Source organism: Mirounga angustirostris, unplaced genomic scaffold (assembly GCF_029215605.1).
Source record: "Mirounga angustirostris isolate CCGP_5_RB_7025 unplaced genomic scaffold, mMirAng1.0.hap1 SCAF_1, whole genome shotgun sequence".
Lineage (NCBI taxonomy): Eukaryota > Metazoa > Chordata > Mammalia > Carnivora > Phocidae > Mirounga > Mirounga angustirostris.
The window spans coordinates 3,442,662-3,456,661 of NW_026991709.1; the positions used below are offsets into that span (position 1 = coordinate 3,442,662).

General features: G+C 58.1%; 1 protein-coding gene across 7 annotated transcripts in view; it reads right to left on the reverse strand.

The window, feature by feature from the left end:
- The window catches only part of PDE9A (phosphodiesterase 9A), a 93,141-nt gene that overhangs the window by 57,666 nt on the left and 21,475 nt on the right, over positions 1-14,000 (reverse strand). For 5 of the 7 annotated variants that reach the window (XM_064578449.1, XM_064578432.1, XM_064578423.1 and 2 more), the window contains exons 2-4: positions 6,134-6,204; positions 4,951-5,028; positions 1,352-1,455 (exon numbers count right to left, since the gene is read on the reverse strand). In XM_064578449.1, coding sequence (XP_064434519.1) covers positions 1,352-1,455; positions 4,951-5,028; positions 6,134-6,204 — 253 coding nt within the window. The remainder of the gene's footprint in view (positions 1-1,351; positions 1,456-4,950; positions 5,029-6,133; positions 6,205-14,000) is intronic. The other 2 variants (XM_064578437.1, XM_045902405.3) reach the window with 2 other exon arrangements.

A 14,000-nucleotide genomic window follows, 5' to 3' on the forward strand; every position in this document is an offset into this window, starting at 1 on the left:
CCAAAGCAAAACCATAAAAGAACAAAATGGGTCCTCCAGGCCTAAATCAGAATCTAATACTTCTACTCACTGAAAGGCTCTAACAGGAAAACGAAACAGTGAGTCAGGCGGAGAGAAAATATTCACAAGACACATCTGACTAACAGGGTGTGTCCGACTGATCAGGAGCACTCACTATTTGACAGTACGGGAAACAGGTCTCGACGACCGCGGAAGTTCACGGAAGAAGATTTATGACCGGTTAGCAAATACTTTCCCCCTCGTTAGTCACTAGGGAAACACAAATTCAAACCCAATGCAGTATCACCACACCCCCATTAGAATGGTTCACATAAAAGGGGCAGACAGTTCCAAGTGCAGACGAGGAGCGCGCGCACCGTGGGTGGGAATGCAAGATGGTGCTGCCACTTTGGGAAAAAGGGATTAGGGTATTTTTTTTTTTTTAAGTGAAACAAATACAATCCTGTTCAATCCAAGAGAAATGAGAATATGTGTCCCCACAGAGGCATGCACTTGAACGCTCACAGCAGCCTTATTCATAAAGGCCGCAGACTGGAAATAACCCCGGGTGTCCTTCAGCAGGTGGATGGGTAGTCACACTGCGGTCCGGCCACACCACGAAACCTCCCCACCAATAAAAAGGAGTGAGTTCCTGGGACACCCAACACACAGACAAGTCTCAAAGACGTTAGGCTGAGTCAGAAAGTCAGAAAGGAGCACACGTACTATGGGCTATCTTTTATACGACGCTCTGGGAAAGACAAATCTACGGTGTCAGAAGGCGGGTCAGCTGCTGACAGAGAGCAGGGGTCGAGGGAGGGGGTTCCCTGGGCAGGGGCACAGAAGAACCTTTTCAGGTAATATAAATGTTCTGTGTCTTGATTCTGGTTAACAGTTACGGGGGCGGGGATACATTTTTCAAAGCTCATCAAAATCTACACTTAAATGGGAACATTTTATGATGCATGAATCATACATAAATAAGGGAAATAAAAGATCCAAAAGGAAATGGGTTTTAGCAAAACAACACCACCGGCTACACGAAGCATCCTGGGGGCTGGGGGCTGCAGATGGCCCACCTTGGCGGCTCACGGTCTGAGTGAGCAGGACAGGCCCTGTGTCCAGGACGACACGGGCGGAACGTCACCCAGTGCCCTCTGAGTCAGTAAGGGACAGCATGGGAGGGAGGTCCCCAAGGGGCTGTCAAGGGTGGAGTCTAAGATAGGGCTTTGGATTCTGTAACAGCACAGGGTTTTAGATTCAAACGCTTACCTAATAAATATTCAATCACAGGGGCAGCCTGGAGCCTTCTTTTTTTCTTTTAATTTTAAAAATGATAGCAGGGCCTTACCAGACAATTGCTTGACGGCCACAGGTCTCACTTTGTAGGGAGTGCTGGAAGACAGAAGACAGTTCCCCTGTGAGATGCCGTCAAAGGTGTTCTTGGCGCATCTGCTGTGAGAGATAAGCCGCTCGGGATAAATTAGAATTCAGTGGATTAGGGTTATTTATCTACTTTTTTTTCTGAAATTAGTTTCTTTGGCAGTTCTGAGCTTCCTCGTTCGGAAGAACTCCAGATACTTTAAATATATCATTTAAATGATGAACTTCCTCTGTGATGTTCCTATTTGGTGAACTGAACACATTTTGTGGTCAGCACCACGGCTACTCGGGTGTGGAAGACCACTAGAACTGCTCAAGTCCACCGGGCGGACGCCCGACTGATGCGGGAGGCTCTCTGTCCCGGGCCCGGCTCGAGCTCACGGCAACTGCATCTCCCAGGTGCACGAGGGAAGACAGGGTGGGTCCCTCGGCTGAACACGCACTTGGTGAGGCCATCCCAGCGGTCCCGAGGCCCAGAGCAGATGGGAGAATGTTTGCCCCTGACACACAAGGACCTACGGCAGAGAGGGAGGGAGAGACAATGGAGCCACGGAGAAGAGGTCAAAAAGAGCAGGAATACGCAATAGCTGGTGAGAGTTTTTAAGAAAGGCTCAAGAGAGATGCCGTTTTTTACCTAGTAGTTTAGCAAAGTTTCAACAGGCAGGCTGCAGGGGCCCAGGGAGACGTGCTACTGCGTTGCTGGCCGGGGCGCGCACCCCCACGGTCCTGGGGAAGGGGCCTGGCGGGACTGGTTGACGGAAGATGTTCAGTCCTCTGACTCAGCCCATGAATTCAGGAACAAGGGTATCAGATGAAACACTGGCCCCTGGGGACACCCTCACACGTCATTTGTCCATGTCATCTGTTTGTCCGTTCGGTTGTTTGTCACGAGTGCTCTCTGGGATCAGGTACAGGTCACAGAACAGTGACCAGGACAAAATGCTCCTGTCCTCAGGGATCCGACAGTCCATGTTCAACTACACCCTGAGGATGGGTATCACCGCACTGTTTGAACGGCAGAGAGCTTTAAATTTTCAGCCCCGGTCAGCAGGGCACTGCGTATCTACTCGCTGTTCCGTGCAGTGTCAGTCCGTGGTCAGAAAGGGAGATATGTGTGCAGGTGTGGACCTGAGGGGCTGGTGGGCGGACTGAGCATGTTATGGACTAACAGAGAACAAGCACAGAAAATCTGGAGAGACTCCGACGTACCCCACTGCTAGCAGGGATCGATGGGGATACCTGTGGTTTAACAGGTACAGGCCACGTGGAAAACTCTGACCATTGAAAACACAAATAAAGTATAAAATAAAAACTGGACGGCAGAGTTATCCTGGATGATGGACGGACGGCTCCACGAGGGTCCCTCCCGGCACAGAGTGTCGAGATTCGCGTCCACGCCATCACCTCTCCCCTGGGAATACCCTGCTCTCACTTAGGAAAGGGCCCTGCCTCAGAAGGTCTTCTGGAAGTTGGTTACTTGGAACTAGGGGTTCATTTCCCTAGAGACTGTGTCACAATGTGTCTGGGTTCCGGCAGCTCAGGTAACACATTTTATTTATTTATTTATTTATTTAAAGATTTTATTTATTTACTTGACAGAGAGAGACACAGCGAGAGAGGGAACACAAGCAGGGGGAGTGGGAGAGGGAGAAGCAGGCTCCCCGCAGGGCAGGGAGCCTGATGTGGGACTCGATCCCAGGACCCTGGGATCATGACCTGAGCCGAAGGCAGTCGCTTAACCGACTGAGCCACCCAGGCGCCCAGGTAACACGTTTTAAATCCGTGTGGGTTTGAACACTTTCTTACATTTTCCACACTTTCCATCAGTGGCCCTCGCCCAGGGCTGCCCACTGGAATCACCTGGTGAGCCTTAAGCACTCCCTCAAAACTCCACATTGAATGGGTTCTAGCAGGGGTCTGGGCATCGGTGCCTTTGTGAAGATCTCGGGTGGTTTTAGTCCTCGGCAGGGCTGAAAGTCACTGGGTTAGCGGGACTGGTTATCCTGGAACAGACGGGACCCCCTGGCAGCGGGAACGAAGAGAACCAGAGCAGACGGGGCCGTGCTGGGGGCCGCTAGGATGTGACCTGGGAAGGGGGACGGGTGCGGGGCTGAGCAGGATGCCCCTGAGCGCACCCACCTCCCCTGGGCGGACGGTGGGAAGCAGACAGAGGCAGCAGGGAAGCCAGTGGAGGAAAAGGAGGTCCCATCAATGGAGGGGGCACAGGGTTCCCACCCAGCATCATCAGCAGCACCTGGGAGCCCAGAGAAAAGCAAGTTCTGGGGCTCAGCCCCAGAGAGACGGAGAGTCAGAACCTGGGGGCAGAGAGAGGGAGGGGGGAGGGGCAGCCTCCGCGGAGCTGGGTCGGGGGTTGGTGACCTTTGAGCGGATAGCCAGTAGCTCTGTAAAGAGAAAACGCCGAGAGGGCTTCTGGACCTCGGCACCCCTGGCATTTCGGGCAGTGAGTGTCGGTGCTGGGGCCATCCTGCGCACAGTAGGGCCGGTAGCAACAGCTCTGGTCTCTGGCCGCCGCATGTCAGCGTGCCCCCCGTCTATGGTGGCCAGAATGTCTCCAGACGCAGCCCAGTGTCCCCTGGGGAGCAAAACCGCCCCTGCCGACAGCCTCTGGCAGGGAGTAAAGTGCTAGGCAGACACAGTTTTGCTCAGAGAGCAGGTCACACTGTGTGCCGAAGGGGCCCTGGTTGGAGTGAAACATCTGCCCTGACCTCGCGGACGTCAGGGGTGACCAGTCGCTGGAGACCTCGCTTCCGAGGCGCTGTCCGGTCGGGCCGGGGTGGGTGTGCCAGGATTTATAAGGATCTCACCGGAGTCGTTGGGGAGCTGGTCAGCTCTGCTCCTTTCGGGGAGCCCCGAGCTGATAATCAGAGCCAGAGGGTGTGGGGCAGGAGCTTCTGATGGACGAAATTTGGGAAGACTGATGGGCACAGTTGGCGAGGGGGCCCAGTGGAGGCATCTGGGGGCACGGAGGATGCTGCCCGCCACGGACCACGGAGCCCGAGGGACGGTGTGGCTGGGAGGCTCGTGATGGCATTGTACCTCCCACGGGGTCTGTCTGGCCTTCTGCACTGAAGCCTTAGCTGTGCCCCTGCCAGGGCCTGGGGGTCCTGCACCCAGCCCTGGGCGGGGGAAATGGCTGACAGGCCGGCTTCTGGGGGCAGGGGGGAGAGCAGGCGCTCACTGCTGGGTGCTCAGGGGACCTTCTGGGGACCTACAGTGAGGGTCAGGGAACCTTTCGGAGCAGGACAGGGGCAGTCAGTGCACCGCCCTGGGGCCTGGCTCCACTGACCTCACTTGCCTTCAGGGCCTCAGTTTCCCCCTCTGTGCCTCCTCTTGTTGGGTACTCTTGTTGCGGGCAAGCCCTCAGAACGGCCCCTGAGCACACCTGCACCTGTAATTATCTTGGAAAGTGACTGGTCTGCAAAGGACCCTCCCACCCCTACCCCATCTTTGGTTTCAATTTGGATTTTCCCACAGCAGTGAACTAAGAGGACAACCGTGGAGCCCGTCCTGTGTGTGTAGAGAAGTGTTGGAGAGGCCGCCGCTTACCGTTCTGAATTGGCGGGCATGGTGGGGTCGATGGACACCATGGCGTCGTCCGCGGTCAGCAGGGAGATGGTCGTGTTCCTGGAAGACACCCCGCGTCAGTGTCCCCACGCCCGAAGGGACAACTGCATGGGTAGTTGGGGAGCTGGCTCGGCCCCAGGACATGGCCCTGCCTTTGTACACACACAGGTGGCTATGAGTAATTCCCAGTGCTCTGTCCATTCTGAAGGAAGCCACGGGCGCGGGGGAGCCTCTCCTAGGAAGCACCTTCGGGCAGGGAAGCGGAGTCTCCCCCCAACCTCTCATCCCTGGGGCCTCTGGGCGAGCGGTGTGGCCTCGACCACCTTATTTAAGCCTCTGTGGTCTCCGGGTGCGTGCATTGGGGGTGACACCCGAATCTCGGGGTGCTCTCAAGAACTGTGTCTATTTCCTAGCACAAAGCTCGAAGACGCCCCAGGCTGCGGGCTGTTTCTGCAGCTACAAACTGTTGTTTGTTGCAATTCCAGAGGGCGCCTCGCCTGTCCTTCCCTGCCTGTGACACTGCTGAGGTCCTGTCCCCGTCCTCAACCCGGGTCACAGCTCCGGAGTTAGATGCCGCACCCCAGCTACCCCTGGCCATTCTACAGTCAGAGAGTGAGGATAGAAGCTGTACTCGAACAGGCTGCCGACCCGGGGGAAAAGACTCTTCTGGAAGTCTGATGATTCTATGAGGGGATTACTGGCCTTTCCAACTACTTTCTGAAAATCTGTCTTCCCAAACGTTGCTCTCTGGCACCCCCCACCCCGCCACCCCCGAGATAGAAAATATCACCTGCTGGATCATCTCGGGCTGGGGGGCCAAAGCCAAAACACAACCACCCTCCTCTGTCCTTTCTTCAAAAGCAAATAAAAGGAAAAAAAACCCCTTAAGACAGTGGTTTCTGCCTAATTCTGCCCAGTGGTTTCCTGCATGCACAGCGTGGGGGAACAGTCCGGCAGGCTGGGGACAGGCCGTGGCCCACACCTGTGGGGTCTCACTCACTGATCAGAAAGGGCCCCCGCGTTCAAGGTGAGCCCACGGGGCCCTGGCCCACCTGTCGCCCCTCAGACCCGCGGCTCACCCTCTCTCCCAGGCACCCTCCTCTCTAGGGGAACTGGCACCCTGCTGGTGGGGGCGCCCTGCTGGGGCGCTGGCTGGACCACTCACCGGGGCAGGCCGGTGGCGATGCAGAACAAGTCCATGATGTCACTGGAGTTGCAGTACTTGCTAAAGACCACCTGCAAGACACAAGCCACAGAGCCGTGAGGGACGGGCCAGAGTTGCGCAGCGGGTTTCCATGGCGACGTCAGGGTCCCCGAGCTTTCTCTCCGGCCCAACCTGCAGGCTTATCGTAAAAAAGAGACGACGTAACCATGGGCCCAGGAATGCCACACGTATGTCTTGTCACTGAGTCCGTCCATACAAACCGAAGAGTTCCTTCGTTTGTTTCCTGAAAACGGTCGCGAAGGTGACGCTCTCACCCACGAGACACACCCACCCAGGACGGCGCTGCCACATGGCTTCATGACACCCCACCGTGGGGAGTCTCCAGTGAGACCTGGGGGCCATGATGTAAAAAACAGAAGAACTTTTTATTTTTTTAAGGATTTATTTTTATTTATTTGAGAGAGAGAGAGCGTGCAAGTGGGGACAGGGGCAAAGGAAGAGAGAGAATCTCAAGCAGACTCCCCGCCGAGCACAGAGCCCATCATGGGGCTGGATCTCACGACCCCGAGATCATGACCTGAGCCGAAATCAAGAGTCGAACGACTGAGCCACCCAGGCCCTCCCAAAATACCTTTTTAAAGGTCATTGGCTTAAAAAACAAAGATTGCCTTTATGGACTTCGGGGCTGAGGCTGTAGGACTAAATCCAAGGGGCATCACAATGGGAAAACTCCAAAGTGAACTGGCCGTCTCCATGGTAAAAACCATCACGTGCAGGCAGGTGCACAGAGCCTGGGGGTCCAGTTCTGGGGCCGGGAGAGAAACGCGTTTGCATCAGCATCTTTGGCGCAGGGGGTCCCGACAGTGCGTCTCTGCTCCAAATCCCTCCCTGGGAGGGGATTTCAAGTACAGCGAGGGCTCTGATCTCCGTGGCTGATGGGCCTGAACAATCCACACCATGGCCCCTATTTCCACCCCAGGAGAGGGTTTCCTTCCCCATTTTCCCTGGCTGACTGCCCCCTCCCCTCACCCCTGGGAAGGGCGGGCATCTTCCGGTGCCCAGAGACCCGCTTTCTCATCTAAGGGCCTCAGGATATCCCTTTATGGGGGCAGTGACTATTCTCCCCCATACACCCGGCCTTCCTGTGACTAACACCACTTCCTGCCTGCTGCTGGCCCGGCCACACTGAGACCGAGCTGGCTCGCCTTCTCTCCACCGTATCCACACGTGCAGTGCTGGCGTGGTCTGCCCTGTGCACCTGGTGGCCACCGCCGTCCTGGCTCAGCCGGGATCCTGCAGCGGCCCCTGCGCCCATCCCCGCTCCTGGTCCCCCTAGCTCCCAGCCCTGGTACTCAGACCCAGTCATGCCACTTTTCTGTGCAGAGACTTTTGCTGTCCCACGTGCCCCGCATGCCCAGCCGGTCCACCTCCTTGGCTGGGCACGTGAGGGTCGAGGACTTGTCCCTTCCAGCTTCGGGCCTCGCCAGGCGCCTATCCCGCCTTCACTGTGGGCCATGGAGCCCCTCCCCGGGCCCTGGCTCGGTGCCACTCCTTCCCTTTCTGGATGCCCCTCTCCCCGCGCCTGGCCGCGGGACAGAGCCTCCCCACCCCTCTGCAGAGGAGCCTTGACTTTATCTGACCAAGTGCCAGGCCTGCATTCTCACGACAGCGCGGCCCCAGCGGCCCCAGCGCAGGTCTGAGCGACATAATCGTGCCTCGGCTTTTCCAGCTGTGCCATGAGAGGTGAGGGGTGGGAGGGCTGAGGCTGGGGTCCTGGCCATTCCCCCACTGGCACGGCTCTACTTCTTTCTCAGCTGAACCTTTGACTGTGCAGGTGAAGGGCAGGGGTGGGTGGAGGAGGAGGCTTGCAGAGGGGAAGGGAGCTGCTCCCCCTGACCCCCGGCCCTGCCGAGGAGATGCTGTCGATGCTCCTCAGCTGGGGCTGCCGACTCCCAGGCCCTGGCACGAGGATTCCGAAGCCGGGGGTTTGGGCCCCTGCATCTTGTTTACCAGGCTCCCTGGATCAGCAGCTCACACCCGCACTGTGGGGTCCCTCCTGCCGGGGAGGGGTGGCTCCTCTGTGGCCCTGTGTAAGCGTCTTTGTGCGTCGTTTATCTTCCGTGGAATGGGCAGAACCGGGCAGCAGAGGGCTCCGTTCTCCTGCGACGCCTGCCCCAAGCCTCTGCCATATCACTACAGGCCAGCTTGGGACTCGGCTGGGGAGGACCACCTCGGACCCCAGGGAGGAGGATGCACTGCTCCACGCTGAGGGCCAGACTCCTGGGGACCGGCTTCTGACCGCCTCGCTCGGACCGTGTCCAGACCGTAACTCTGTGGCTGAAACGCAGACAACTCCATGGGATCGCCATGCCCGTGCTCGGAGGACGAGAGTGCATGGCAGGGGACCTTACAGGGGACACAGGGCATTCGCCGTGGTCGTCTGCAGCGGCTTCACCCACGTCTGTGAGTCTCTCGCCTCTGGAGGACGGAGTGCAGGGCTCGCCTTCCCAGCCTTGGAACGCAAATCCCAGAAGCTTTAAGACACGCAACCACAGGCCTCCTAGCGAGGCGAACTCGGGCGGGCCCAGCAGGCAGGCCGACGCTCTCGCCGCCCCCTGCAAATGGCCCGGCCGATCCCCGCCAGGCCAGCCCTGCTCGTGAGCCAGAAGAGCCCTTCTGTGAGATTATTTCTGACAACCTGCCAGGAGACTGTGAGGAAATCTGGAATAAACAGAAGGGATGCCGCTGTGTGTCCGCTGGGAGGTCATGCGCTGTCCACCTGTAGATCGGTCTCGGGATTCCTTTCCTGCACACGAGTCTACGCTTCTTTGCTTTCTCTTCTGAGCTGGCTGTAACATCTTACTAGTTCCCTTGCTCTGCTAAGGACGACTTTGGCGTGGGGTCACTCTATCTGCGTGAGAGCCACGCTGGTACCTTAGTGAACACACCGTTGGCAGGGCCAAGCAGGGGAGAGGCAGGTGCACGGTGGCGGGTGCTCCTGGGAGGCGGCAGCTGTGCTGGGACTGTGGCATTCTCCGCCCGTGGCCCGAGAAGCCCCCAGCTTAGCTCAGGTGCTCCTGGCTCTGGGAGAGGCTTGCTCAGCCCAGGAGACCCCCAGGCCGCCTTGGCAGGAGGCCACATAGCTTTTTGTTCACATGCCGAATCACTGTGCAAGTCCTTTATCCAGCTAAGAAGTGCCAAGAACAAGTGTTGTAACATGAAACGTGGAAGGGGGACATGCAAGCAGCAAGTCAGCGGAGAAGCAAAGACTCTGTGCTTCCCCCAGCTTGAGGCAGTGAGGGTGGCTCTCCCAAGTCGGCACGGCCGAGCTGCCAGACTCTTTCATGCGGTGTGACTGGCAGCCGGGATAAGAGAGCAAGAGGAGAGAAACATGAGGATTCAGGGGCCCTCTCGCCTGCTGGACACTGACCTTGCTTCTTGTGCAGCATCGGCCCGGAAATGTCCATGGGAATTTCTGGAACCTTCCTGCTGGCCCGTAACTGCCCCAGGCTGGGGTCGGAGCCGGAGAGGACCCCGCAGGCCCCCCAGCCAGGGCACGCACCTGGCCACAGCACCTGGGCTCCCAGGTCACTCGGTGTCTACACTCGGACCAGCCTCCTTCCAAGGACAGCAGTGGCAGGAGCAGCGGGAACAGGAACGGGAAGCCCAGTGTCCATCCCCACCAGCTACGCCTTCTGCCCACCGGCTCCCCTTTCACACACCAGCCCCCCCCTTGGGGAAGACCGTGACCACTCGGAGCCCCAGCCTGCCATCTGTAAATGCTGTTAATCGCATCTGCTGTCAGGGCGGGAGGAGCGACACGGGAGGGCAGGTTTCTGAAGGCGTCATGGGGGACGCGTCGCTTTAACACAAACCTGGACAGCAGCCACCTCCGTTGCCCATGGCCCTCACGGTCCCTGCGGGCTCTGGAAGCCTACACTTTGCGGGGCAAGTCTCCAGGGGGCCCTGAGTTGCCGAGCGCCCCAGATGGCTTTCTACCACATTTTGTTCGGCACCTGATTTTCTTTTCGTAGAACTTCCAATTTCCCAGCTGTGGGATTTCCAGAGCTTGAAGGAACCACCACCCCAGCTCCTCTGCTTCACTGTGTCTTGGGGAGGGAGCTACCCTTGACTCCAGAAAGGCAAACATGGAGGTGGGGGGGATCCCAAGCTCACAGCGGGATGGTCCTGCCGCCTCGTGGCACCGATCCACAGCGGATCAAGAAAAGGAAGAGAGACAGGAGTATTAGAGCACACACAGGTTGACTGGGCTTTCTGGCTCTGCTCACGCTGGGACCAGCCTTGACCCCTTCCTGTTGAGCAGCCCAGGAAGGGGGACCCGGGGCTCTGGCCATGCTGGCTGGCTGGGGCACCTTCTGACAGGCGTCCTCTGGGCCTGTCCTTCCAGGTGGAGACTTAGGCATGAGATCCAGGGACAGCAGCAGCCAATCCATACCAACCAACTGGCTGTTCCGCACATTCCCTGCAGCCCCGATGGACTGCCCTGGCTCCCGGTGGCCCTGCCGGTCCTTGCGGCCTGACCTGTGACCTCTGTCCAGTACCCCATCACCTTTCTTCACGAGAAGACCTTTTATGAAGCGATTCAGAGCTGGCGGCAGTTGGGGTGAGCGCAGGGTTGTGGGAGTCCGTCCTGGGCTGACCACACTAGGTCACCCACGGGATGAGTAAGGAAGAGCAGTCCTCGGAAGAGGGGCAGAGGGAAGGCACTGGTCCCAGAGAGCCAAGGGAGGCTGTGGTGAGGGACACAGGACAGGAGAGCCAGGCCCACCCGGGCTTCCTGACACCCCAGAGCTGGGCCTTTCCTGGGGACTCACAGCATCCTTACACACCTCCTCACGTCCATGGGCCCCATGCAAACCTAGACCTCCTTGAATTGGCATAACAACATTTCTGTTCCCGAGTATCGAGAGCGCCTCCACCAACATGCTTAGAGAAACAGGGCCGGTGACTGCAGAGCAGACAGACGGAGGCTGCCAAGCCCATGCCCACGTGGCCTTTGGGTTAAAGAGACAGGATGGGCAGTTTCTAAAGGACAGGGTCTGACTTCTCTTCGATTCTGAGTCCAGAGGCCTCTTCCTGGAATGGGATTCTATTCACGAAGGGCCCGGTGGTCTGTGTTTTCCTTTGTCTCCCTGGACGCCCCCTTCAGAGGCTCATGGAGGGAGCAGGCAGAAGGGGGCCCCTCGAGGTTGTGCTGGTGTGTGCCAAGGGCGGGGGGATGGATGGGGTCTCCAGGCCGCAGCGCCAGCTCCAGGCAATGCGGAGTTTCTTGCCGTGACATCAGGCGGGCGAAGACTGGATCATCGCTCGACCAGAGCTCCTGGAGGGCACTCTGCGGTCGCCCTGCAAACCCAAGCACAGGACACAAGAGCTCCCAAGTTCCATGGAAGAGCTTTGGAGCAGGACTTTCCACGGAGAAGTGAAGCTGCGTGTCCAGCACGAAGTGTTCAATGAGGATGTGGAAGGGCGTCATTCACCACCAAGGGAGAGGAGATCCAAGTGAACGATGAGCTGCCTGGCACGTTCTGGGGCAGAGACAGGACTCCGATGTGCGCCGAGGCCAGCAGGGACACAGGGGTGCGGTGGGGGCCACAGACTGGGGCGGCCCCACCTGTGCTGGACCTTTTCCAGAAGGTTCTTCCACCCACTGAGAGGGCCTCAGCATCTGGGCTTTGGCACCCTCGGCCAGTGGCAAGCAGCCAGGGCTCCCTCGTGTCCCCCTCCCGCTTCAGGCTGTGACCTCCTACCCTGGACCACCCTTGGCTCACCACGCCCCACTTTGTGAATCTGAAAGCTGGGGTATGAAGGTGGACAGTAAGAAGGGACTGGCCCGGCCACATACCTCCGGTGACCAAGCCTTCAGCTCGGCAGCAGTGTGAGCCGTGTGGCCGTGGCCTGGGCCGTGACACACACAAGCTTCACGCAGCCCCTGCTCCAGCCGGGGGAGAGCGGGGCTGGTGTGCGCCCCCATTCCCGCACTCCTGGCCCTGCTCGGCTTCCGACGGTGTTAAGGTAGGCCCAGCAGCGGCTTCCACCTCCACCCCAGCTCTGACCATGGGCGGCCGTGGCTGCCACGACGTGTTTCAGACGTGGAGGCCGCGGCTTGCTTTGCGGAGTCCGGAGCCTGGCGCGGCCCAGCTGCTCAGGGGATGCTGGCTGCCCTGGGGTGGGGGTGGGGGTGCCGTACTCCTCGTCTGCCTGACACTGGCTCTGATTTCTGGAGACTGCATTTACGGATGTACGTTTCTGGACTGAAATCCATGCGTGAATTCTCAAAGTAATATTTAAGGAGAGTGGTCTTAATGTCCACCGTCTGTCCTCCTTTGGCTTCTCGCTTTCCCCTTTCAAGGAGGATGACAAGCAGCTGTGGGGGCGATCAGGCGACAGCCAGGCTGGATGCACAGAAGCACCGTGACAGTGGTCTGTTATCTGGGTGTTGCAAACACAGATGACTCGTGGCTCCCTCCCTGTTTACTCATTTCGGCATCTCTTCAGCCCAGCTGTGGTAGGACCCGTCTGCCAAGGAAGTGACTCCCTCTTCGGAGCCATCAGACGCTCGGGCCGGAGGGGCAGGAGTAACAGAGCCTCACAGAGCAGAGTGGGCTGAGTGCGCCAGGCCTGCGAGCGCCCGCCGGGCCCTGTGCTCCGCGCACGTACACGGGGGGCAGACCCCCAGCTCTGCCTCCCGCTGCAGTCTGAGGCGCCTCCTTGCTGCTGCCGGGAGCGGCATTGATGGGCTTATCAATTCTCGTGTGGATGGGCATGAAGCCAACCACCGCTAGCCGCTGGGGTTCTTGCACAGATATTGGTGGTGCCACGTCATAAAATGCTCCCCATCCTGGACAAAGAAGAGAACCAACTGGCAGTTTAGGTTTGGGCTGAGTTTTGCAGGCTGGGAAAGACAAAAACCACCGCCATCACAGAAGAAGAGATCAGCGTGTGGCTACGCCCAGGAGGGGACCAGGGACCCGGCGGGGAGGGGGTCGGTGGAGGTTCCCTCCCGAGGGAGCCGAGCATCCCAGGGATCTCCTCTGCAGGGCAGGCTACCATCTTTATCACCAGGGGGACAATCTCACGAAGCTGGCAACCCACGATGGCCCTCGTCAGCTTTTGCAATCACAGAAATCATCTGCGGTACCTCTCAAAATCACGAAAAAACGATCTGTCAGACACGTCGTGCTTTAGGGGCCGGCTGTTTTCAAACACGCGCTCACGTTCATTGCCTTGCCCTTACTGTGTACACAGCCTGTCGATTTTTACTCAATTGCCTTAGCAACAGTTTTCACAGAGCTGCTTGGAACTTGGAGTGATGAATCGCAAGCAAAATTTCCCTCATTATAATTCTACGGTGTCGCCCTCCTAGTGATTTTATGTGGCTCCGGCTGAAGAGGCAGAGCCAGATCTGTGGGCACCGTACTGCTGGGGACCTTAGGGAGGAAGGGAGGAAGGGAGGGAGGTGCTTTCTTCTATCACGTTGCCCTTCCCACGGAGTGAGTGAGCTCGGCTCCTCCACGCGGGGACCCGGCTCCGTGTTCCTTCCTCTGCTTAATCAGCACTGGATGCTTCCGGGACGTTCACATCTGGCCGCCTCCGCACTACACCCGCGCTGGCTACTCCTCTCAGCCCCCTGGATGTTCTTAAATCCTAGCGTGAACACTTCACCATACTTGTATTTGCTCTTGTAATTGATGATGATGCCCATTAGTTGTAAATGTCACACGGACCTCAGAAATCTCTACCCAACCAAAACAAGGGTGCTGACTTCTGAAAATAGTCATACCGGCCTCTCAGAAAACAGGAGGAAATAAGCAAAGTGACGACGGTGGAAAAGTGATGGAAAGCCCAA